This window comes from Balaenoptera acutorostrata, chromosome 8 (assembly GCF_949987535.1).
Source record: "Balaenoptera acutorostrata chromosome 8, mBalAcu1.1, whole genome shotgun sequence".
NCBI classification, from domain to species: Eukaryota; Metazoa; Chordata; class Mammalia; order Artiodactyla; family Balaenopteridae; genus Balaenoptera; species Balaenoptera acutorostrata.
In genome coordinates, this window is record NC_080071.1 from 47420605 (window position 1) to 47445414 (window position 24810).

At 34.6% G+C, this 24810-nt stretch overlaps 1 protein-coding gene across 2 annotated transcripts in view; it reads right to left on the reverse strand.

The window, feature by feature from the left end:
• Window positions 1-1644: 1644 nt before the first annotated feature.
• The window catches only part of TFPI (tissue factor pathway inhibitor), a 77102-nt gene continuing 53936 nt past the window's right edge, over window positions 1645-24810 (reverse strand). The window contains exons 5-8 of one of the 2 annotated variants that reach the window (XM_007196144.3): window positions 21363-21539; window positions 20566-20661; window positions 5159-5338; window positions 1645-4478 (exon numbers count right to left, since the gene is read on the reverse strand). In XM_007196144.3, the coding sequence (XP_007196206.1) occupies window positions 4372-4478; window positions 5159-5338; window positions 20566-20661; window positions 21363-21539 (560 nt within the window). In that variant the 3' untranslated portion in view covers window positions 1645-4371. Of the gene's footprint in view, window positions 4479-5158; window positions 5339-12945; window positions 15705-20565; window positions 20662-21362; window positions 21540-24810 lie in introns of those variants that run through there. The other variant, XM_007196145.3, reaches the window with a different exon arrangement.

A 24810-nucleotide genomic window follows, 5' to 3' on the forward strand; every position in this document is an offset into this window, starting at 1 on the left:
AACACCAAGGAGCATGATTCCTGGATGGTATAGTAAGAGTATGTTTAGTTTTGTAAGAAATTGCCATACTGTCTTTCAAAGTAGCTATACTGTTTTGCATTCCTACCAGCAATGAATGAGTTGCTCTTGCTTTACCACATCTTTTCCAGCTGTTGGTGGTGTCAGTGTACCTTATTCAACCATCCTAATACGTGTGTAGCTCACCGTTGTTTTAATTTGCATTTCCATGGTGACATATGACGTGGAGCATCTTTTCATAAACTTGTTTGCCGTCTGTATATCTTCTTTGAGGTGTCCGTTAAGGTCTTTGACCCATTTTTAATAGGGTTATTTGTTTTCTTATTGTTGAGATTTAAGAGTTCTTTGTATATTTTGGATAACAGTCCTTTATCCATTGTATGTTTTGCAAATATTTTCTCCCAGTCTGTAGCTTGCCTTCTAAGCTCTTGATATTTTCTTTTGCAGAGCGGAAGCTTTTAATTTTAATGAAATCTAGCTTTTCAATTATCTCTTTTATGGATCATGCTGAGGTCAGGAATTTATTTCAATTCTTTGAGGTAAGAGAGTACAAGCTTTCCTAGAAAACTTTACTCTGAGAGGATGTGGGACTTAAATTCTGGAAGTCATCTTGAAATCCTGTGAGATTAGAAAATAAAGGCAAAAAATGTTGGGCAGCAGAATCAGAGGTGAAGATAGACTGAATTTTGATGACAATATGAGGCCCTGAATCCAACCATAATGCAGTCAGATACCTTTGACCTTTTCAATTTTGTGATAAAAAATATCCCTGTTTTGTTTCAGACTGTGTGGGCCAGAATTTTTCTCATTTGTAAGCAAATTGATGAGGAGATCATATCCGTTGTCCTAAAGCTCTATTTTATTTATTGTTACGTTATATGATTAAATGCCTGTGCACCTCTCTCTCTTTGGTAAGATGAATTATCATGTATTATTACTCCCTTTAAAAGTGGTCTGAATAATTCTAGCCAAGACCTCAGCTATGTGGTTAGAATAGTTCAGAGGTTGGGCCTGAGAGGCTGACAAGATCAAGGTTTTCTGTTCTGCAAAGCAGAATGCAGGGAAGGCAACTAAGATGTGTCCATGTTCAAGTCCTTGAGAAAGAACTAAAAGTCAAAAATTGGAGAAAGTAAATACAAATGCTAATTTCATAAAAACCAGACAAGAGCAGGAAGAGCTGGTGAAAAAAATCAGAAAGTCCCCTAAATTGTTGGTTACTTTAATGTCATTTTCTTCCTTCTTCTGGTATAAAAATTGGACAGGCCACCTTCAATAGTCAGGATTGGAAGTCATTTATATATTGTCATATGATATATATTTAAATATATTATCATATTTGTACAATTATATGAGATGACTGGTAGAAATATATATGGAATGAATTAAATGTAGAATATATGGATTATAAGGCATAGCAAACTAATTTGCTGAGTAAGAAATCATAATACATGGATGCCCACTTATAACTGAAAGGATTATTAGCAAATTCCAATTAAAGGAGGTAAGTAGAGTGGAGCTTGTGGAATAATTTTTTTTCTTTGTCTTAGAACTCTTTATCTTTGGAATAACTGAAGAGCATTAATTTTTATTTTTTGAAGTATAAAAAACTCATGAGTTTAACAGTCATACTTTATTATTCAGGATAATATATTTTATTTCTTATATTGTAAAAAATAAAATCATTTGAGCAATTTTCAGCATACACTGTTAATTTTGAACAGAGAATAAACAAAGTCGGTAAATAAGCATTATATGCTGTATAATGTAATTCTATATAAAATTCACAGTTAGATGCATTTGATTATGCAAAATAAGGGAAAACAATACCACCAGCGACAATCTTATTTAAAAACACAGCAAACATAATATTCACATGCATTAAACATTGCAAACCATCTCTCAGTGTGTGTCTTTCTTGACTAAGTAATGAAGCCATCAATAGTTGTTGGCGAAAATAGTCAACTCACCAATGTGCTGTTTATATGTCCTTGGTAGCAACTTGCAACTTGACCTAGGAAGACTTTACCCTTTATTTAAAGCTATTGCTATCCAGGTATAAAAGACAACAGGAATATTTCACAAGAGATTTTGATGTCCAAAAGTTCCAAATTCCACAGCAGAGACTCAATTTAAGGCAGTTACTTATGTACTGAATATTTGAAATCAAGATATAAAAATTTTCTCAAGTGAACAAATTGACACTATTTTGTAATGATATAATTTTTATGCCACAGGGTGTATGTTAGAACTTTTCATATTATGCCTCAAAATACAGTGATTTTATAGTTCACATCAGCTGTACCCTGACTTCCATGAATGGTCTGGAGGGGATCATATTTTTAAATAAAAAATCAGCATGAATAAACTAAGTAATTAAACATATATTCAGTGATCAGTGAATACCGCTTTAACTAAATTGAAATAGTCATGAAAGAGTAGTGTATGTAAGTCCAAAAATATATATAAATATATCAAAATTAAAATGGGGGATGGGGTGGGGTTAAGTACCAATTACTGAGTCATCAAAGGATTTTGAGTGGTGGAGAAATATATGAATTAATTCTTAAGTGGTTGCCAATGTTTGGGGAAGGAAAAGGAGTGAATAGGTAGAGCACAGAGGATTTTGAGGACAGTGAAAATACTTCGTTTGATACTATAAATGGTGGAATGATGTCATTACACATTTGTCCAAACCCACAGAATGTACACCAAGAGTGAACTATAATGTAAACTATGGACTTAGAATGATTATGTTTTGTCAATGTAGTTTCATCAGTTGTAATAAATGTCCCACTCTGTTGCGGGATGTTGATAATGGTGGAGGCTATGCATGTGTAGGGTCAAGAGTTATTTGGGAAATCTTGAAATGTCCTCTCAATTTTGCTGTGAACCTAAAAGTGCTCTAAAAAAATAAAGCTTAAGAAAAAATTTAAAAAAGAAAAGAATTAAATTAATAATGATATGAAGAATGAAGTAGATGTAAAAAGCCTGGGAGTTAGATGAACTTTATGAAAAAGGAAGCGTTAGTGTTTAGAGACTGATTGGAAGTAGTATATGAGGGAAAATAAGAAATCAAAATGGGTTCACACTTTCAAGCCTGAGGAGCAGGCAGAATTATGATACTATTGCTAGAGAGAAGTAATTAAGCTAAACTAAATGGATAAAGTGGTTAGTTGTTTCTAGATGACAAGTTCAAATTTAAATGTGAAATTTGAAGTGAACATCATAGAATCTGAAATATCTAGAAGGCTGTTGAGATGTCAGACTGTACATGACTCAGCAGAGAAGGAAAGGTATAGATCTGGATAAAGTGAATTAACTCCAGAGAAATGTTAGTTAAAAGATGAGAGTGAATAACACATATGTTTTCTAGTAGAATCTTCCTTGCTGAAAATTTTCTCTTCCTTTTCTACAGAAATAACATGACTTTGTTTTAAAAGCATGAATTACTGGTTGCTTTGTGTGCAAAGCCTAATTATAAATGAATAGGTTTCAGGAGTTTTAAATATACTTGCTATTTTTGGTAAGAGAAAATTTTGTCAAGCAATAAAATTAGGAAGTACATAAACAATTTCCTTTTGATTGCCACTAAGAAATTCCCTTTCCCACCAAGTTTTTTCTTATCATGATCTGTATTTAACACACAGCTATTCAGCCATCTTTACTGATATGATGAGCCATAAGCAAATAAAAGTTAGTTACATCAATCAAAATCAGGCAGGCACATGACGTAGAGTTGACTTTCTTTGTTCAGATATGGTTTGGCTCAAGATTGTTCGAGGTACTGGTTACTGCAAAAGGAGAAAAAGTATGTCTAGGGAGGGAATCACATGACAGAATTCTGTTATTACCAGCTCTTTCCAAATGCACAATTGAGTGATCTTTATCAGAAGAAGATGCTTGCCACTATTTTAGATGTGAAACCCCAAAACCACTTGATCTTTAATAGTTGTATTTCTTAATCTGGACATAGGCTATAAAAAATATAATTGTACACATGATCAAAACAAATAAGTGACAACATATTCTCAAATAGGATGATCACCAAATGGTAAAATGGACTGATTTGATGTCAGTAGTATTATAAATTGTAGTTAAATGGCAGATAATTAGAAAGGGATTGAGAGAATAATAAGTTCATAGTAGACGGTTAATAAGTTATAGCCATAGAATAAGCAATTTGACCAGATAAGAAAAGGAACTCTGATGCAAATGCATTAATAGCAGGTAATATATGCATAGAAAATTCATGAAAAATTCATTAAAAAGATTTCAGGAGAGAAAAAAATAGGAATCATAATGAAAAGTTTTATCCAAAATATTTAGTAGAAATAATGTTGTAATGTAACAAATTTATATCTTTTTAACAAAAATTTCTTCATATACTATTTTCACTGGCTGCTTCTTTCTTTTTCTTTTGGTTTTAATTAATTCCCCTTTTGATATTCTTTGGATGAAACCTAAAAAGGAAGATAAATAAATTTATGCATGATAAAGTAACAAGATAATAAAACATTTAATCTAAGATTTCTTCAAATTATCTTTTAATGTTTAAAACCAAAAAACATGTAATTGGTTTAAAAGTCTTTAATTTGTCTATATCTTTGTGTAAACAACCTCTTTCTAAGGATGTCACTTTGCATAAATGGGTAAATGTTATTGATTTTTATTATTCACCTTGAGCTACAAAATAATACTCATTTTATTAAAGTGGACATGTGACTATATATGGTTAGTGGAGTTATAGATTTTTATTTACATATTAATACTCTATAAATATGCATCATTTTTATTGTCAGAAGAAAATAAATACATTAAAGTTTTGTGTATTAGAAAGCTTAAAGATATTTTGGTATAATCCTTTAAAATGAAAGCTTAGTATATAAATATTAAAAGAATAAAATGTTTTGTTTAAAATTGATTTTTTTCTATGAAGACACATTAAAAGGAATTACAGTTAACATATCTGGCAATATTATCAAAATGTAGTTGAAAAGGGGACACTTAGTTAAATCATAATACTGTTTCTTATCATAAACAGAACTCATTTCATACTTTCATAGATTAAAATTCATTCATAATTTCAATATAGTTATTATCTTAAACACTAGTGAATTAATAGGAAGAATGTCCTCTATACCTTTTTTACAAGTCTTAAGACATGCTTTTTTAGAGGTAAAATTGTTTTCATTCCCTCCACATCCACTGTACTTAAATGGGCGGCATTTCCCAACGATTGAATTGTAGTAGAATCTGCTCTCATTGGCTTGACATAATCCTCTGTCTGCTGGGCTCAGACACCAGGAGGGGCCATAAAATTCTAAAAACATCAAGAAAACATGGTAAGCCATATATGATAGTTAATCTGAAACTTTCATATTTATTGTTTATAGATTAGTCTTGTGGCATGTTTATGTAAAACAGTAATCTGAATGAATTAAAGTAACAAAATTCATGTATTTCAATTCCAGGAAAATGTTTAACCAATCTCCAAGTGTCCACTATACTGACACCTTTCTCCAATAAATGTAAAAGTAGGTACATTTGTTAAAGGAAAGTGCCGGGATTACTCTTTATGTGACAAAACTAGTTGTACATAATACAAACAACCACTATTCAACAACTTAATTTGTGAAAATTTATTAACCATACCAATTTTTTTAAAAATTATCAGTTTACATATCATTTGTTCATGAGTATTCAACTTTGCAAAAAAACTCCTGATGAGCAAAATCCTTACTCATTGTATGACACAAACTGAAGCTGAGAAAGAGTTCTTTCCCTGACTAAAGTTCTGAATGATATAACATATCACAATTTAAAGCGCAGGGAATCAGGTACAGCAAATTCTAACCTTAAGCTTTGGAAAAGGAGCTCAGAAGAGATGATCTAGCTTAGTAATAAAGTTTTCTTGTGAATTGAACCATCAGTTCTAGATGAGTTAGATATTTTTGCAAAGGAAGGAATATTGCTAAAGGCAGGAAAGATCAAACATTTACAGGTTTAAACCAGACAGACAGGCTGGTCTGTCAATGGGACCAACCACTTTCAAAAACAGAAGGAAAAAAAATGCAACTAGGGTAATGAAAGGATAACTCATTTCCTTAAGGCAAAGCAGAAAAATGGTTTCAGCCCAATGATAATTTTTAGCTCCTTCTGGAATTCCTGTCAGTGAGGGAAAGCTGGTACTCTTCAGTAGCAGAGCTAAATTGCTTGATATTATTGGTAAACCAATACTGCAGGTAAGTTGGTGGATGGTCAGGAATCAATAAATGAGAGCTTTGGTGGCTTTGCCAAATAGTGAGATGTGGTACAGCAAATGCAGATGAAAAGGATTTGCTAAATGTACATCACTGGCAGAAAATAGAACTTCTTTGAGGAATCCAGTAGCAATGAAGGCAAATAGGTTGTGCAAAAAAGCAAGAAGTGGTTTGATGGCAAGTGAACCCCAGGTGAATAGACTAAAAGAGAAATAAAACAACTTGAGAAAAAAATGAAAAAGATCTTAAATTGATAAATACAATTTTATAACCTCCTGCCTTCTATGTATTTAAATATTAGAGTGTCTTGATATAACGTCTCATGTAAAGAGAAATTCTGGAAAATATAAAAGAAGCAGTAGGAATACTATGGGAAGAATTTCTGATAAAACATTTTAGAAAGGTGACGTTTTGTGTCAATTCAAGAATTGAAATCACATTAAAAATTTTTGTATTATTTAGTCTTTGACTAGGTGTGTAGACACTGATTTTAAAAGAAACTCCTAGGATCTATAAAACTAAAACATCATTCAAAATCACGTAGTCTAATTTATGTTTGGCCTCACCCCATTTGGAGGTTATAGTGCATGATTATTGCCATCATAAATCAAATTTAAAATGTACTTGGTGAGAATGTGTGCTTAATTTTTTAGAAAATGTCAAGGTCTTTTTGCCCCAACAATGGCTCATGTAAGAGGAAATTTCTAACAACCTAGGAGAGATATGTTGTAATTGAGTCCAATATTGTGCAAGCTTTTCCAATAGGTATGTTGTGTATTCTCATCAATCCACAGCCAAGAATATGAGATGATGAGATGGTTATCAGTTGCCACCACTTCTAATTCCATGAGTCATCCAAAGTCATCACCTATGTTCAGAAACAAATGAAATACCCCACAAGCAATTAGCCTGATTTGAGAAACAGAGAAAACAGAGGAAATTGCTATTCTTTGAACAATTATCCTCAGAAAGCACCCACAGATGCTTCATAGTATATGTGTAAGTATGATGATATGATTTATACATCAATTTCACTTTAGCATTTTGTACACAAGATGTCATTAGTCCACAGTAAGTTGAAAATAATAATATGGATGTACTTGTAAGTTGTACACTTCTTTTCAAATGTTAGTTATTATGTCTTAATAGCAATGCCCTACCTAAAGTTCCTTATTCCAGGACAGAGAGAGTTTTCTGATGACAGGGAGCAAAATCATCCTTCTTTTTGCTTACAATCTAGAGTAAAACTGGCCCCATAACAAAATCAATTCCATTTCAACTTGAGCAAAAGTTGGCTTGGTAGGGCTTCCCTGGTGGCGCAGTGGTTGAGAATCTGGCCGCCAATGCAGGGGACACGGGTTCGAGTCCTGGTCTGGGAAGATCCCACATGCCGCGGAGCGGCTGGGCCCGTGAGCCACAACTACTGAGCCTGCGCGTCTGGTGCCTGTGCTCCGCAACAGGAGAGGCCGCGATAGTGAGAGGCCCGCGCACCGCGATGAAGAGTGGCCCCCACTTGCCGCAACTGGAGAAAGCCCTCGCACAGAAATGAAGACCCAACACAGCCAAAATAAATAAATTAAAAAATATATATATATTAAATGTGCACTTACTGACTTAGAAAAATAGTCAATTATTAAGAGAGGAGGCACACTAAAAAAAAGACATGAATAGTATAAAAAAAAAAAAAGTTGGCTTGGTATATCTGGGGCTACAGTCCCTAGATTAAAGGTAACAAGGGACGTGTCTCTGTTATCACAGGCCAGGAGCCTCAAACATCATGTGAAAGCTAGAACCAAAACGATCTCTCCAGTGGGATCTGAAACCATGGAGCATACACCACAGTTTTGGTGGAGAGATGTACCGGAGCTTCTGTCTTCCTTTGGCGACCCAGTCTTCCAACAGTTTGCCACTGACCAAATCTACTCAGAAGCCAAAGAAAGAGCATGAAGAAGGCAGGGGATTAGTTTGAAAGCAAACAGACAGTTGACAGCACAGATCCATCAAAGAGAGTTTTACTTCCTGTTAAACTGTCCCAGGCATCAGATTGCCTCTACCCGAAACTCTTTGTGACTTCTGAATCAGAGGATGTGTGGAATGCTGCTTTCTGACAGCCTGGCATCTCGTGTGCAGACTTGAATTGTCCCTCTTACTGGATAGCAGCTCCCTACTCAGAAAGGGTCTGTCCATGACTGACCCGATGACAGTTGTTTGTCTATCTCATTTGTTTGTCCTGTTTTAATCACTACCTACACAGATCATCAAACACAACTCACATTTGACCCAGGTCAATATAGAGAAGTAAGAATATTTTGATTAGGGGGTTAAACCTTGAAATTAATCACTAAGAATGTTGTGTTTTAAATTTAAAAAATTATGTATTTAATAATGCAATAAATTATCATCAGTTGGGGAGTCGTCATAACGTCATTACTCTTCAGAAACATGAATTATACCCACTACATAAACTAATCTATTTCTCCTAAAATCATTTAAACTCTAAGCAGTTAAGACTATCATTGGATTATTTTAGCATAAACAACAGAATTAAAATAATGAAGCAGATGGTTTCTCAAGGACATTTTAGCTACAAGGATTTTTTGGGTCCTTGATTATCATCTGATTCAATCTCCAAAGGTGAGGAAATAGAAATTTTTTTGCCCCCTGTGAGGAGATAAGCTTGACTGTTTTCAATTAACATGTTTATTCTAGATAAACATAGGCACTCACCTATTCAAAATCCAGACTTTGATATCTACAGTGAAAGAAAATATAAAGGTTCTGAAGTAGTTGCACAATGTGATATTTTGGTCTAGATTATAATTATTCACAGAAATTTAAGATCGAATAAAAAGACGCTAACCTGACTTCTGTTCCTTTCCAAAGTAATTTTTTTTTCTTTTTTTTTTTAGTGTATTTATGGCTGTGTTGGGTCTTCGTTTCTGTGCGAGGGCTTTCTCTAGTTGCCGTGAGCGGGGGCCACTCTTCATCGCGGTGCGCGGGCCTCTCACTATCGCTGCCTCTCTTGTTGCGGAGCACAGGCTCCAGAAATTGTGGCTCACGGGCCTAGCTGCTCCGCGGCATGTGGGATCTTCCCAGACCAGGGCTCGAACCCGTGTCCCCTGCATTGTCAGGCAGATTCTCAACCACTGCGCCACCAGGGAAGCCCTTCCAAAGTAATTTAATAACCAAATGCATTCTGTCTTGATCTCGCCATGAATAACAATTTGGATAGTTTGCATTTAGAGGGTCTATGATAGATTTCAGAATTCAGGATCCACTTATATTCTGCCAGGAACTGCCATGATGTAGTATGACTGGTAAACTATAAGGTGATGCTCCAGAGCCAGTTTTATATGTAAAGTGGCTTATGCAATTGCTTTGAAACTTATACAGTAAACTTTGAATTTTGTACTCACTTTGAATCTTTACTATGGTGTCTCTCTTACTGTCCCACTTTACATGCCTATATTTAGGCTTTTATTTTACCAACCAACTTAGGTTTTAGGAGCCACCTCATCACTTGTTGAATAAATTATTTTTTGTCTTCTGAGATTGTTTTAGGGAATTGAATAACAAATCTTTCCTTTGAACAACAAATTCTTTTTTCCCATAATTTTATAGTGAAGAAAAATATAAAGATTTTTCTTTTCTAATTACACTTTATCATTGTAAAATGTTGAAATAATATAAAAGTATGACAAATATAAAACAAAAGTTCTCCATAATTTGACCCTTGCCCTTTAAACCACCACCAGTGGTTTGGGAATATCTTCCCCCAAATCGTTTGCATATGCCAACACATATTAGTATACTGTTTTGTCTCATTATTATATTTGATAATATTTTCTGGCTTGTTTCCACATTTCTTCATCTGTATACCTCATTCTTTTTAATGTATGCACAGTATTTAATTTTTTGAATTGACTACAGTATATTTAATCCATTATTGTGTATACATAGATTACTTCCGTTTATTTTTTTCAGTTCCAGACAGTGGCTCATGAACATCCTTATTTACTGGTTCAGATACTTCTAGGAGATATTTCTAAAATTAGAATTGTGCAAAAGCTATATTCAATTTATAATTTGGTAGATGCTGTTGACTTTTCCACTAAAAGTTTATATAAATTTATACTTTTACAATAGTGTTTAAAAGTGCGTAAACAATTTAACAAAAAGAAAAGTGCCTGAAAGTTTTAACAAACTTGGACCTGCATTGTATTTATTTACCATTTGTTGCTTTTATTTTCTCTTCATACCCACAAAAGTGGAGGTAATTGCTCATTACTCAAATGTTCTGCAAATATAATTTACAGAACCTAAGGTGCCACTGATTTGAAGATGCACCATTATTTTATGCACTGCTTATAAAGAAAAAAAAATACAATTACACTGTTATATACCATAAATTACAAGTTTCATCATGATCTGAACCATGTTAAAACATGGAAAAATATGTACCTCACAATCAATAAAACATTATAGTTTATCTTTTTGTGTCAACACACCAAAATTAAGCACATACATATACACATATACATATATAAACACACACAAAAAGCTGAGAGGGTATGTAATCAGTGGGAAAGATGATCACTGTAGAGATGGTTTTATGAGGTAGGGAGCTTAGAGTTTACAACTCTGCAAAATAGATTCTTTTGTGCTAAGCCTAGTCTATACTGCTGGGGATCCTCCAGAATCTACTTTTCCAGTATTTTATTTACTTCATGATGAGTTGGAAACAAAAATAGCAAAGAAATAGTAAAAGGAAATACGTTAGAATATTAATGGTGAGTGTCTCCACATAATGCAAATATGGCTAATTTTTTTTCTTCTACTTTTGTATTTTTTGCAAGTTGTCTTCAATTATAATGCTCAAATTATGTAATAATAAAATATATTATATAATAAATATTAGAGATATTATATAATAAAAATATTTTTAGGGGGATCCCAGTGTTATGGGGGTCACAAAGAAAGGCTAGAGATTAGAATCTATTTCTGATTAGGAATGAAGAATAAACCTGTCACCTGTAAATTTACTATTTACAGATAGTAAATTTGTACTACAGGGAAAGCATGTATCTCCATTCACTAGGTAGAACTGGTGTTAAATGGGTAGAAATTGACATACCATATAGAAAAGAGGGCAGGGAATGGGAAAACAAGCACTATAGAACTTATTTTTTCTGTGTGTACTGGGCCACTTAGCTGAGGTTGAAATGTAAAAGGTAAGCTGCCAGGGCACTTGAAACTGAAAGGTCATGGGGAAATAGACTGGCAGAAAACTTGCCCAGACAAGGAAGCCCCACAGATTAAAAAGGAGGAAGGGGAATTAGGTAGATATTTATTCGGTTGGATTTCCTTGCCTAGATACTGCCTATTCCATGGACAAAGTTCACAAAACTATTTTCATCCAGGGATTTTTCTAAATAAAGCCATAAAGGAAGAAAGCCATAGTAAAATCACAAATTATGAGACTCTTATGAGTAAACTTATACTAAGATAATTATACCTTATAATACATTAGAAAAACTTCATATCTGCAACATTGAAAACCCTATAAGATTTTAGTAAAAGGTGAAAAGTAATGCTTATTTAGTCCCTTTAGTCCCTGAAAGTCAGCTTTCAAGGAGGAATGAAGTTTTAATAAGCAAAGGAGGTAGAGGGAATATAGGTGAAGGAAAGCACAGGTCCGAATATTCCTGGTTTGTTGAGGTACTTCGCAAACTCCAAGCTATCTGAAGAGTGGAGTGCATGGAGAGTATAGTGGGACACAAGGCTGGAAAAGCAGATTTAGACAAAATTAAGAAGGTCCTTGAATACTAATATATTTGGTTTTTATGATGTAGACATTAATAAATGACTGAACATATAGAAGGATGAAAGAGACAAATTCTGATCTATCTTTATGCGTGAAACAAACACAACCAGGCATGTGTCAGCTAAATCCAGTAGGAGACTTGCAATAGAGGAGAATATAAGATAACCCTAACTAAAGCAGTTACAGTGGGAATGGCTAAAATTAAGCACCAGAGTGAATGTGGGTAGTGAGAGAGCTAGAGAGAAGGTAATTCTAATACTTCTAGACTGGTTGACTTAGAAGATGGAATCTTTCTAATGTATTATGAAATATAATTAGAGTATAAAATATAGTCGATAGTTTCAAAATTTGTCATTTTATCATGGCTTTCTTTCAATGTGGCTTTACTTAGAAAATTCCCTGAATGAAGATGGAATTGTGAACTGTGCCTATGGATTAGCCAGCACCTAGGCAAACAAGTCCAAGACGTTAGATAGAAGATGGAACCCAGGTTTTGAGAAGACAGAAAATTTTAATTTTGACAATCCTTCAATGCAAGTACAACGTCATGACTCTGTCCTCCCTTCATCTATGCATGCCCCTATTTCTCAGGCATGCCTGTAAAAGACAAAACCACCCTCTTATTTATTATTATTAGACTCCCAGTCTGCATGACAAATCCTGTCATATAGAAGGCACTCAATTATTATTGAACTGAATCGAAATTTAGAAATATAACAGATCTGTACCTAAAGTCATAAGATAAAGTTGGAAACACAGGTTTGCAAGTCCTCTGATTAGAAATAAGACCCAAAGACACGAAACACGTATTGGTATTTTATAATTATGTTTGAATTTTACAAGTGCTTTATGTTATTTCAGGTAATCATAGTATTAAGTATATTAAATACAGACACTTCAAATCAAGGTTACATACTTTAGTTGTATTAAAAATTATTACTAATAAAGTACATACAAATGATACCCCTGATTATTTTATTTTTTCCTGCTTTAAACCTCTGTTGATACTGGATAATCACTGATAACACCATCGTGAAAAATTCAAATATTAATACCTTTGAGCTCTTATTTGTGCTAAACACTGGGTTAAGATAAGTCATTACAATCTTCCCCGAAATTTTATGAGCTATTACTCTTCACGTATAACAAATGAAGAACCTGAGGCTGAAAGTTGTGTAATTTTTTTCAAGGCCACAGAGAGAGTCTGCAATAGCAGAATTGGAATTTAAACATCTTTCTGCCCATAAAGCCAATCTTCTTAACCACTATGATACATCTTCTGAAAACTAACTAGAAAATAAAAATAACTGAGCAAATATATTTTAATAATTATCAGGTAAAATGAAAGTTGTCACAACTTATCCTTTATGTTTCATTCTCAAAGAAGTCTCTCTTCTCTGAAGCTCAGATTCAGTATGTCTTAGAAGCTTCTTACCCTCAGTTATATGAGTGGAGTTGGAATTTATCAAGTTTGAACAGGAGAAAGATACCTAATCAAAACAGGTCATCAAACAAGGAGGCTGAAAACAAGTTTTGGGAGAAACAGTGCTGAGCCAAACAGTATTCAGAGAGCTCAAACATTTGAAGGTGAGAATTATTGAGTTGGCATGTTCAACCTGGGCAGATTCTAGAAATAGACCAAAGTTCCAGGATTTTATGCCCTCTCTGATCATATCTGTACTGGCCAGTTGGATCCATTTAATAGCATTAAGATGTGATAGAAAACTAGAAACCTCATTCTGTTGTGTCCCTAGGAAAGATAAAGTTGGAATTTTCCTAAAATACACATTTTATATCAATGCTTCTCAAATTCATTCCTGCAAAGATTGTCCAGCATTCAAATAGAAAAAGGGCAAAGACTTACATGCAACATAGAGTAGCACAGGGTTTTCTAACCTATTCCTATCTCATTCCTAACATGTCCTATAGCAGTCCACACCAAAATCATATTATAGGGATTTTTCCTTTTTAGCAAAAAAAATGTGCCATCAAATAAATCAATGAATTAGTATTATTAATTTATTAGTTTGTAGTTTGTATTGTATTCATTTGTGAATAAGTTTTGATTTATAGTTGTGTAATGGTCACATGCCAAAGAAGTTTATTCCTACCATCTTACTTGTTCATATAAAATTAATGTCATTCAAAATAATTTGGTTTTCAAAATGGAGGTCTGTGAATTTTCTCTTTTAAAGGTATCCGTATATTTTGAAACACTTCTCTGGAGGAATCTTATGACTGGGGCAAAAAATTTATCCTTGTTAAAACCAGAGATGGTCCAGGAAGAAAAGGATTAGCAAAAGTAGTCAGTGGTCACCTGGAATGACTATATTCAGACGGCAGCACTCTTGGCAGAGATGAAGTGCTACATGTTTGTTTCTCACCAGCTCTCCTGCCAGGAAATAGTAGGTCTGATGAATCCTTACCACAAGTTGTTATTCATTTTTATAAAGCCAGCTTGAAGGTACCTGATTCACCGTGCAGGAATATTTAGATTATGAGGGAAGTTTCTGTGCTTCTTGGTTTGAGAACATAGTATGAAAAACAGGATACTTCTTTAGGACTATGGAAGTGGGTTGTTGATGAGTGGGGTTTTCCAGAATTGTTGACACTGCTTAGTGATTGATTAACTGTGGTATACAGCTAAGTGTGTAACTCTTTAGTTGATGGAAGTTATTTTCTTTCCAAAAAATTTCCATGGTTGTAATATTCTCCTTTATGTAACCACATCTTCAACAAGAGGCCGAATAGGTGACAACATTCTCTTGCAAGTCTGTAAATTGACCATATCAGTAATGGTGTTTGGTGTCAATCAGGCAATTTCTGAGCATAACACCTCTTCCAGAAGGCTAATGATAACCAAAATTTTTTAAAAGATGTGTGTGTATGTGTGTGTGTGTGTGTGTTTTTCTTTTCTACCCATTTTTTTCACATATATATGGAATCCGGCCACTAGGTCATACAATGAACACAGTCAGGAGAGAGAGAGAGTTCCAAGTACCCAAATGGCCTTTAGAATACCATCCAATCATTCTCCCTTGACCTGGAGGCTGCCAGGAAGCCACATGGGACTAGGTCAGGTATATAGATGTTCGTTTTCTTAAATAGCAAGTACCAGACTGGGTTGGCAATAGGCTTTTGAAGTCTACTCAAAGTTTTTTTTCCAAAATATCATATAGCTGGGGTAGTTCCAAGGCAGCTATTAAGAGCTGATATACAGAAGCAAAGGAAGCTATGAACAGCAGAAGGATAATCCACTTTTTTCATGAATGAGTCAAGTCCACTCAGAAGGCCCAGTACCAATATGAACACTTGAAAACATTAGTTTTTCTTTGCTAGTTAGATGTTTATCAAAGAGATATATTGAGAGGAATATATTAACTCTATGCATATAAATATTAAAACTTTATTAATAGTATCCTATGGAAGGCATCACATATACCATATAAATATTAAAGAAATACCAAAAAACAATTACTAACATATGCATAAAATTCTGTGTAATCTTAAAATGAATATGGATGCATGAATGCAGATGTTCAGAAAGACTTGGTAAGTGTGATCAGCATTCTTCCAACCGTCATTTGTTCTTCCTGTTGTAACTGTGGATTACAAAATTAAGAAATAAAAAAAATATGAGTCTTCTATCCTGTGCCTAACAGTGGGATAAACACTAGGGGAGGGAAGTCTACAAAATATATAATCCATGGTCTCTTCCTTCAAAAAACTTGTAATCTAGTCAGTGAGGCAGAGCTGACACATCAAACAATATAAATATTAAATGAATCAAAATAAAAAGCCAGGGGGAAGAGAGAGGAAGAAGTCTTCCTTATGGTGGTAAAAAAGCAGCTTAGGGGCTTCCCTGGTGGCGCAGTGGTTGAGAATCTGTCTGCCAATGCAGGGAACACGGGTTCGAGCCCTGGTCTGGGAAGATCCCACATTACGCGGAGCAACTAGGCCCGTGAGCCACAACTACTGAGCCTGCGCGTCTGGAGCCTGTGCTCCGCAGCAAGAGAGGCCGCGATAGTGAGAGGCCCGCGCACCGCGATGAAGATTGGCCCCCGCTCGCCGCAACTAGAGAAAGCCCTTGCACAGAAACGAAGACCCAACACAGCCAAAAATAAATTAATTAATTAAAAAAAAAACAAAAAAAAAGCAGCTTAGATACGATGAGGAAGGCCAGTGAGTTTTAGGTGGGAGAAAGCAGTGGATAACTTGTGTTTAATAATAATGAAGAGAGTGGATAATTTGTGTTTAATGACAATATCTATTCTGAATGGACAAAAAACTTTTTTATTTATAGGATAGTGAGACAAAATCTGGAATAGGTAGAGAGCTAACAGATAACAGACAAATTTAAGCCAAGTGGATGAGGCTAAATTAACACAGGGGAAAAAATGTATCCATTAAGTTAAAAATCTTTTCTATAAAGCAAGAGAAATATGTAAATTTGCTTGACTCTAATATAATGAATATATCTAAGTAGGCCAGTTATGTCAAAAAAGGTCATATCTTATACATGTTATATATATAGCTCTCTGATTCTCCATCTCTGTCTTTTATGTCTATACATATATACACATATACATAAAATGTTTTAGTTGACTTATGCCTGATATATGACTACATTAATAATATATGTAGTATATCTGAGTTATAGCTGCCCTCTGTGATATCTATTTATTTATCCTCCTTATCTACCTATCTAATGTCTATAACATCTGGTTTGCCTGAGCTAGTATTAGTTCATGCTTATTTTTTTGGTATATTATGTTCTAACATATTGTGTTTTTAAAAAATTCAACTATGTTTTAAAATAAAACTATAATATTTATCCACCAAAATGACAAACACAATTTTCTGTCTATATGTATATATTTTAAATAAATAATTTTTTTTTTTAGCATTCTCCTTTCATTTCTATTAGCATCCCAGTTTGGTTCACATATGATTGTTATAATCTAAACATGAAAGATTGATAGTCGAATGAAACAGGTTAGACTGAAAATGGAGAAGATGAGAATGGACATTTCATCAGAAAAAGCAATAGAATTTAATGACTGATTAGAACAGAAGTGATTAAAAGAGATTACCAAATACTCAAGCTGAAATAAATGGAAAAATGGTGGTAGAATTCTGAAAATTTGGAAAGCTGGAAATACTGAAAACTATAAAGAAAAATTTTACAAAAAAAATTCTTTTGGTTTCAAAGCCCCATGATACTTCTGCATGCCAATATTCTCAATTTGTTTCTAGGAAACGCATTTGAACTGTTTAAGTTTCCACATATGTATTTAGTTCTATTGTGAATTCTCTTTTAAAGGTTAATTGTAATTTTTTTACTGTATGTGTACTGAAGCACTTTTTTGAATAATTAGAGACTTTATAAGTGGCTGAAATACCACCTTTTCCTGCAAATGGGAACTTACAAAGAGTTGTTTTACAGATGAGAAACTAAGGCCTGGAAACTAAAGCTTGTATTGCTCTGAATTACATGGGTAATAATGATAAATCATACTTATGTAGCACTGAATAGGTTTATCAGGCACTGTCCTAAGCGAGTTATGTATATTGACTGATTTCACCTCACAATAAAACCTATGAGGTAAGTACTATATTATTACCATCCTCATTCTGCAGTGGGAAAAAATAAGGTTCTGAGAGGTTAAGAATTATCTTAAGGTTGCACAGCTGGTAAGTGAAAGAAATGGGATCTGAGACCAAGTCTTCAGGCTCAGAGTCATTTCTCTTACCCACTATATTTTAGTGCCAATCCCAGCAGGAAAGTCAAGAAGAACCAGTTGTGACAGCCTTTCATTCTGAAGATCTTACACAGAACTGCATACATTTAGAGATACTGTGTTAGAATTATTTCTCTCCCACATGTACTGAGCACATATTTACTGTAACTACGAGGAGATCCTCACAATTCAGGACCAAAAATCAAAATCAAATAATTTGCTCTCACTTCTGCACAGGGCCATGCTTAAAAAACATTTATAAAAACCTCTTTAAGGAAGGGCAAGTTTCAACATTTGAGGTCACCTATGTAGCCTATTAATATTGAAATATGGAAATGAAAGGAGAAAATTAAACCTCAGTTGTGCTTAATAAGCATTCAAATATCTTGAGTCAAGAGGGTTCACTGGGACTTCGCTGGTGGCACAGTGGTTAAGAATCCGCCTGCCAGTGCAGGGGACACGGGTTTGAGCCCTGGTCCGGGAAGATCCCACATGCCGCGGAGCAACTAAGCCTGTGCGCCACAACTACTGAGCCTGCGCTCTAGAGCCCACGAGACACAACTACTGAGCCCGCATGCCTAGAGCCCGTGCTCCGCAACAAGAGAAGCCACCGCAATGAGAAGCCCGCGCACCGCAATGAAGAGTAGCCCCCGCTCACCGCAATTAGAGAAAAGCCCATGCACAGCAACAAAGACCCAATGCAGCCAAAAATAAAATAAATAAATTTTAAAAAAAAAAGAGGGTTCACTGGAAAAAATATATTCTCATGCTAATTTGCAATATTATGGTTGAGAATAAATAGCAATTAAAAAAAATTACCAAACCATTTTCCAGTAACATTGAACAAAATTTCTAAAATGTTTTTCTATTATCATCAGAAAGAGAAACATTAAAATTATATCTATAAATATTTCACTTAATAACAATAACACAATCTAGCTATATTTTTGGAATATTCAAATACCTAAGGATTATTTTTAATACAAAGAATTTTAAATGAATGCTATTCTATTTGTATTGTGGGGCATGTTCTTATTCCTGTACACTGCATCAAAACCTTAAAGGATTTACATCTTTTCAAAAGAACCTAATATCCACAGAGAACATTACACATTTGCTAAAACCTTGAACAAGTTTTTACATAAACATAGAACTGTATTTTCTTAAATTATTATAAAATGTATTTATATAATTGCAAGCAGTGACAGATGTAATACTTCACTGCTCTAATTATAAAATCTAAAGACCTGAAGGCATTTTGAATATACCAACTCCCTCTGAAATTTTGCATGCTCTTTATGACACTGCAAGTACTATTGGAACACTATTTGAATGCCTACAATTTGGGGAATTTAGTCACTGAAGCACTCATTCATTTTTGAAGACCTCACATTAAAAATAAACACTTTACAGAAAGAAATTTGTACTTCAGATTTCATTCATTAATTCTGATTCTTAGGCTGGGTTGAGGGAGATAAGGAACAGGGGGATGTGGACAGGGAAGACTGAAATGGAGAAGATTGAGTGAGGCATGTACAGAATTTAATTTTCCTTTCACATGACAGTGTTTCAAGTACTGAGAGTATATATAATGCTCTCTCTTAGATCTCACATCTCCTTACACTTTCCAGTCCTTCTAAGTCTCAGTCCAGTGACTTCTAAGGTATGGCATTCAGGGCTGAAGCAAGTCCACAGACATCATCAGGTCAATGTAGGACTACATTCCTCATTCTAGATAAATCACAGTCAACATTTGCAGTCCCTTAAGTCCATCTGGGCAGAAGTTTTGCTTGCTTGTTTGTTTTTTGTAAAGAAAGATGCTCAAAGACATTCTGGTTCTGAACCCCATCCAATTCTGACACATGGCTGGGGCAGAGAACCTGTGCCCCAGACACTATGTCTCTTTTTACCCTAAGGCTGCAATTTTAATAGCCACAGAACTCTCAACACATGCCAACTTTACGTTTAACACTTATACGGACTGCTTCTAAGCAAAATCTCCAATTTCTGAATAAGCACTAGTGATTTTTTAAATTTAGAAAGAACCTTACATTCATCCCATTAACTTTCTACTTTTTAGGTTGTTTCTGTCTAGATATCTGTGGTGTCTGGTTATATTTTCCAGTATTTTCACTATTTTCCCAGCTCTGCATTGTTGTGAGCATATTTCCTGTATGTTTGTTTAAATTTGACAAATATGTTGACAGGACAGAGTCCAGAAAAGTGTTCTGCATACATCCAAAAGAAAATTCTCTCAGAGTGACATAGGCTCACGGATGGTTAGTCACCGAATTCCTAATCTGTCCTGTGACTAACACCAGAGACCTTCTCCAATGCTATGCTCAATTTAACAGCACTTTAGGCTGCTTTTGACACACTGCTGCCATTACAATGATTTACAATTAGATACTGAGGTTGATAATTCCTAGCATTATTTTATAAGATAAATTTGGTGCAGAGTTAAATATCATGTAAAAGTTTTCATGGGATATGTAATCAAAAGCCTACTACAAAGCATACTTTAAAATAGATTAGGAAAATTATCACTTTTCTGGGACAAAAGGTCTTAAGCAATTTTGAATCTCAGTATTTCAACACACCTATTATTAAATAACAAAAGAAGTATAATTTTCTAAAAAGCATAGTTCTCATATACATTCTATTTCTATTGTAACCATGATAAAATTTTTCTGGCAGCAATTAAAATAAAAGAGAGTCTTACCGAAGAAGCTGGGTACCTTGGTAGGCTGGGGAGTCAAGGAGTCGTTATTCACAGCACCAAGCTGGGTTCTATAATCATCCACCTGGAAATCATTCACTGGAAAAAAATACAGCCAATTAAAATAGAAGACATTTTCACAAGCTCATAATTGTACACATAAAGCAAAGCACAGAAGTTGTGTTAAGAAAAGTAGATGTCTAGAAATTTTATTCACATTGGTATGTTAAATTAGTGAACAGTGAATCTTTATATATCTTTATATCTCTTATATATATAAGATATATATATCTTTATATATCTTTATATCTTTATATATATATCTTATACGATAATATTTCCACGAGTAACTTTGTCAAAGTTCTTTGTCAAAACAAAAAAGGTAACAATTAATGTTTAAGTCACTCCTTTAATTAATTTTAGGGTCAGATAAAACTGACTGATTTTAGGTGGTAGTTTCCAAAGAACCACGTGCTCTCAAATTGTTATAAGCCTAAGGGATTTCAGCAGTCCTACTCTTGTGCCTAAATTGTACTACAGTATTCTCAGAAAGGAAAATTAAATAATGTAACCTAAAGACAATTTCTATGGAAATAATTTCCACTATAAATTTCTTAATTCTCCGTTTCTTAAATAAACTAACATGGTGACTAATTTCTATCAGATTAAGAGTGACTACAGTGGATCTTCATTTGCATGGCTGCAACAAAATCTGGGTAAGCCTAAACATCCTCTAGGATGCCTTATTTTAAAAAGAATGCCTATAAAATGAAGTAAAAGGAGATGAGAAATGAACGTACATGTGTCCTCACAGGTGTCCTTGCATTCTTCCAGTGATTCAAAGTTGTTGAGATTGCCAAGGCACCCACCATACTTGAAGCGTTCACACTGCTTTGATTGATTGTTATAAAAATACCTAGTAATATAACCTCGACAGATTCCAGCATCTTCTTCCAAAAAGCAGAAATCTGGCTTTTCTAGAAATTATAAAAATGTCAGAAAGAAATATTCCTTTTTGTGAATAACTTAATTATGTTAATTAAAAATATAAATGGTTAAGTTGAAGTTATTTAAGGAGTAAATATGAAAAGATAAAGATAAAAGGTAAAATATAACTTTATCCACAACTATACTATATCTACTGTGACATTTAGAATAAGGGAGTTACAACTGTTGTCATACATTGTGTCTATTGGAATTTCAAATTCTAAATTTCTCATAGTAAATTAGTAGGGCATTAACTATCAGCTCTTTCATGAACTGGGAGAATAAAAGATATTGGGTTTTTTTACCCTTGGTTTGGAAGTCCAAAATATTATGGCAAAAATTTGGTTTAATTATTTTTATTAAGCTTATGTGTATCAACATTTAGGAAAGATCTAAAAATATTTCTTATTTTTCAGGTGTGCAGTCTCATTTAAGTATACTTTGTTGCTTCATTAGAATGGTTTCAATTTTTAAAAAATGGAGAAGCTTTGAGGGGTATGGAAGCTTTCATGGCTATACTTAGAAGTTCCTGAATTCTTATGCTGAAATTAATATCTGTATTAGGTATGACATCCTCCACCACTGTGTCTCTTATTTTTCTTCCAGGCATTGGAATGACTCCAATAGTGCAGAGGCAGACAGGAAATACATGTTCAGGGATTGGAGAGGCTTTTGAAAAAGTCTAATACCCATTCTTTGATAGTGCTCCAAAGCAGGCTAAACATAGCTGTCACAAAAGTTGTACCACTGTGATCTACATTACAAGCCTTGTTTACATGCATACTCTGTAAAGAAAAGCAATAAATTATTTTCAAAATTATGATGATTGCGAGATATATTGGGCTTGAATATTTTAGGGCAAAGCTCCAGTTTCCCCATTTTTTTCCCCTGCAACTATATATTACCATAGCGGCAAAAATGAACAGTAGCCATCATTTCATATCTTAAAGCATCTTGCATTTATCTCAGGGAAGCAATATTCATGAGTGTTTTATTATAAAAACAGTATGTATTTAATAATGTTAATGATTTCTGCAAGAGTAGAAAAACCAATCCCCTATGAAAAAATTGTTTTATTAAATAAAACATCCTATTTTAATATAGAGTAAAATATCTATTTTCTATGACTTCTCAAAGTACCAATTTGAAAGTTATTTTGTTCATTGTTTACTGCCTCTTGCTTCTTAAGGTGAATGTTACTATTATTCCCATGGTAACAATTTGTGGTTAAGTTTAATATATGGGATGAGGAAAAATCCTACTTCTTTATATTTTTATAATACACCTTATCTTTGATAAAGGAGGCAAGAATATACAATGGAGAAAAAACAGCCTCTTCAATAAGTGGTGCAGGGAAAACTGGACAGCTACATGTAAAAGAATGAAATTAGAACACTCCCTAACATCACACACAAAAATAAACTTCAAATGGATTAAGGACCTAAATGTAAGGCCAGACACTATAAAACTCTTAGAGGAAACCATAGGCAGAACACTCTATGACATAAATCACAGCAAGATCCTTTTTGACCTACCTCCTAGAGAAATGGAAATAAAAACAAAAATAAACAAATGGGACCTAATGAAACTTAAAAGCTTTTGCACAGCAAAGGAAACCATAAACAAGACCAAAAGACAACCCTCAGAATGGGAGAAAATATTTGCAAATGAAGCAACTGACAAAGGATTAATCTCTAAGATATATAAGCAGCTCATGCAGCTCATGCTCAATATCAAAAAGCAAACAACCCAATGCAAAAATGGGTAGAAGACCTAAATAGACATTTCTCCAAAAAAGATATACAGATTGCCAACAAACACATGAAAGGAAGCTCAACATCACTAATCATTAGAGAAATGCAAATCAAAACTACAATGAGGTATCACCTCACACTGGTCAGAATGGCCATCATCAAAAAATCTACAAACAATAAATGCTGGAGAGGGTGTGGAGAGAAGGGAACCCTCTTGCACTGTTGGTGGGAATGTAAATTGATACAGCCACTATGGAGAACAGTATGGAGGTTCCTTAAAAAACTAAAAATAGAACTACCATATGACCCAGCAATCCACTACTGGACATATACCCTGAGAAACCATAATTCAAAAAGAGTCATGTACCACAATGTTCACTGCAGCACTATTTACAATAGCCAAGACATGGAAGCAACCTAAGTGTCCATCGACAGATGAATTGATAAAGGAGATGTGGCACATATATACGATGGAATATTACTCAGCCATAAAAAAGAAAGAGATTGAGTTATTTGTAGTGAGGTGGATGGACCTAGAGTCTGTCATACAGAGTGAAGTAAGTCAGAAAGAGAAAAACAAATACTGTATGCTAACACATATATATGGAATCTATAAAAAAAAAAAAATGGTTCTGAAGAACCTAGGGGCAGGACAGGAGTAAAGACACAGTCATAGAGAATGGACTTGAGGACATGGGGAGGGGGAAGCGTAACCTGGGACAAAGTGAGAGAGTGGCATGGACTTATATACACTACCCAATGTAAAATAGATAGCTAGTGGGAAGCAGCCGCATAGCACAGGGAGATCAGCTTGGTGCTTTGTGACCACCTAGAGGGGTGGGATAGGGAGGGTGGGAGGGAGACGCAAGAGGTAGGGGATATGGGGATATATGTATATCTATAGCTGATTCACTTTGTGATACAGCAGAAACTAACACAACATTGTAAAGCAATTATACTCCAATAAAGATGCTAAAAAAAAAAGTTCAGGTGCACCCCGCCCCCCAGGCTTCTGACCAACAAGGCCATAAATCTGAGGTTCCACACCCCCCTCTTTGGGTTTGATTAATTTGGCTCACGGAACTCCAGAAAAGTTTTCTTACTAGATCACCAGTTTATTACAAAAGGATATAATTCAGGAACAGCAAGGTGGAGGAGATGCACAGGGCAAGGTATGTGGGAAGGGGCGGAGCTTCCCTCTCCAGGCATCCACTCTTCCCGAATCTCCCCAACTTCAACAACCCAGAAGTTCCCTGAACTCCGTCCTTTTGTGTTTTTATGGAGACTTCATTACACAGTCATGAATAATTAAATCATTGTCCATTGGTGATTGAACGCAACCTCCAGCCCCTCTCCCCTCCCCCAAGGTGGTGGAGGGGGGCTGGGATTGAAAGTTCCGACCCTCTTATCAAGGGGTTGGCTCCCCTGGCAACCAGCACCGCCCCCCCCAACTTAGGAGCTGTCCCGGAAGTCACATCATTAACATAACAAAAGACACCTTTAAGGC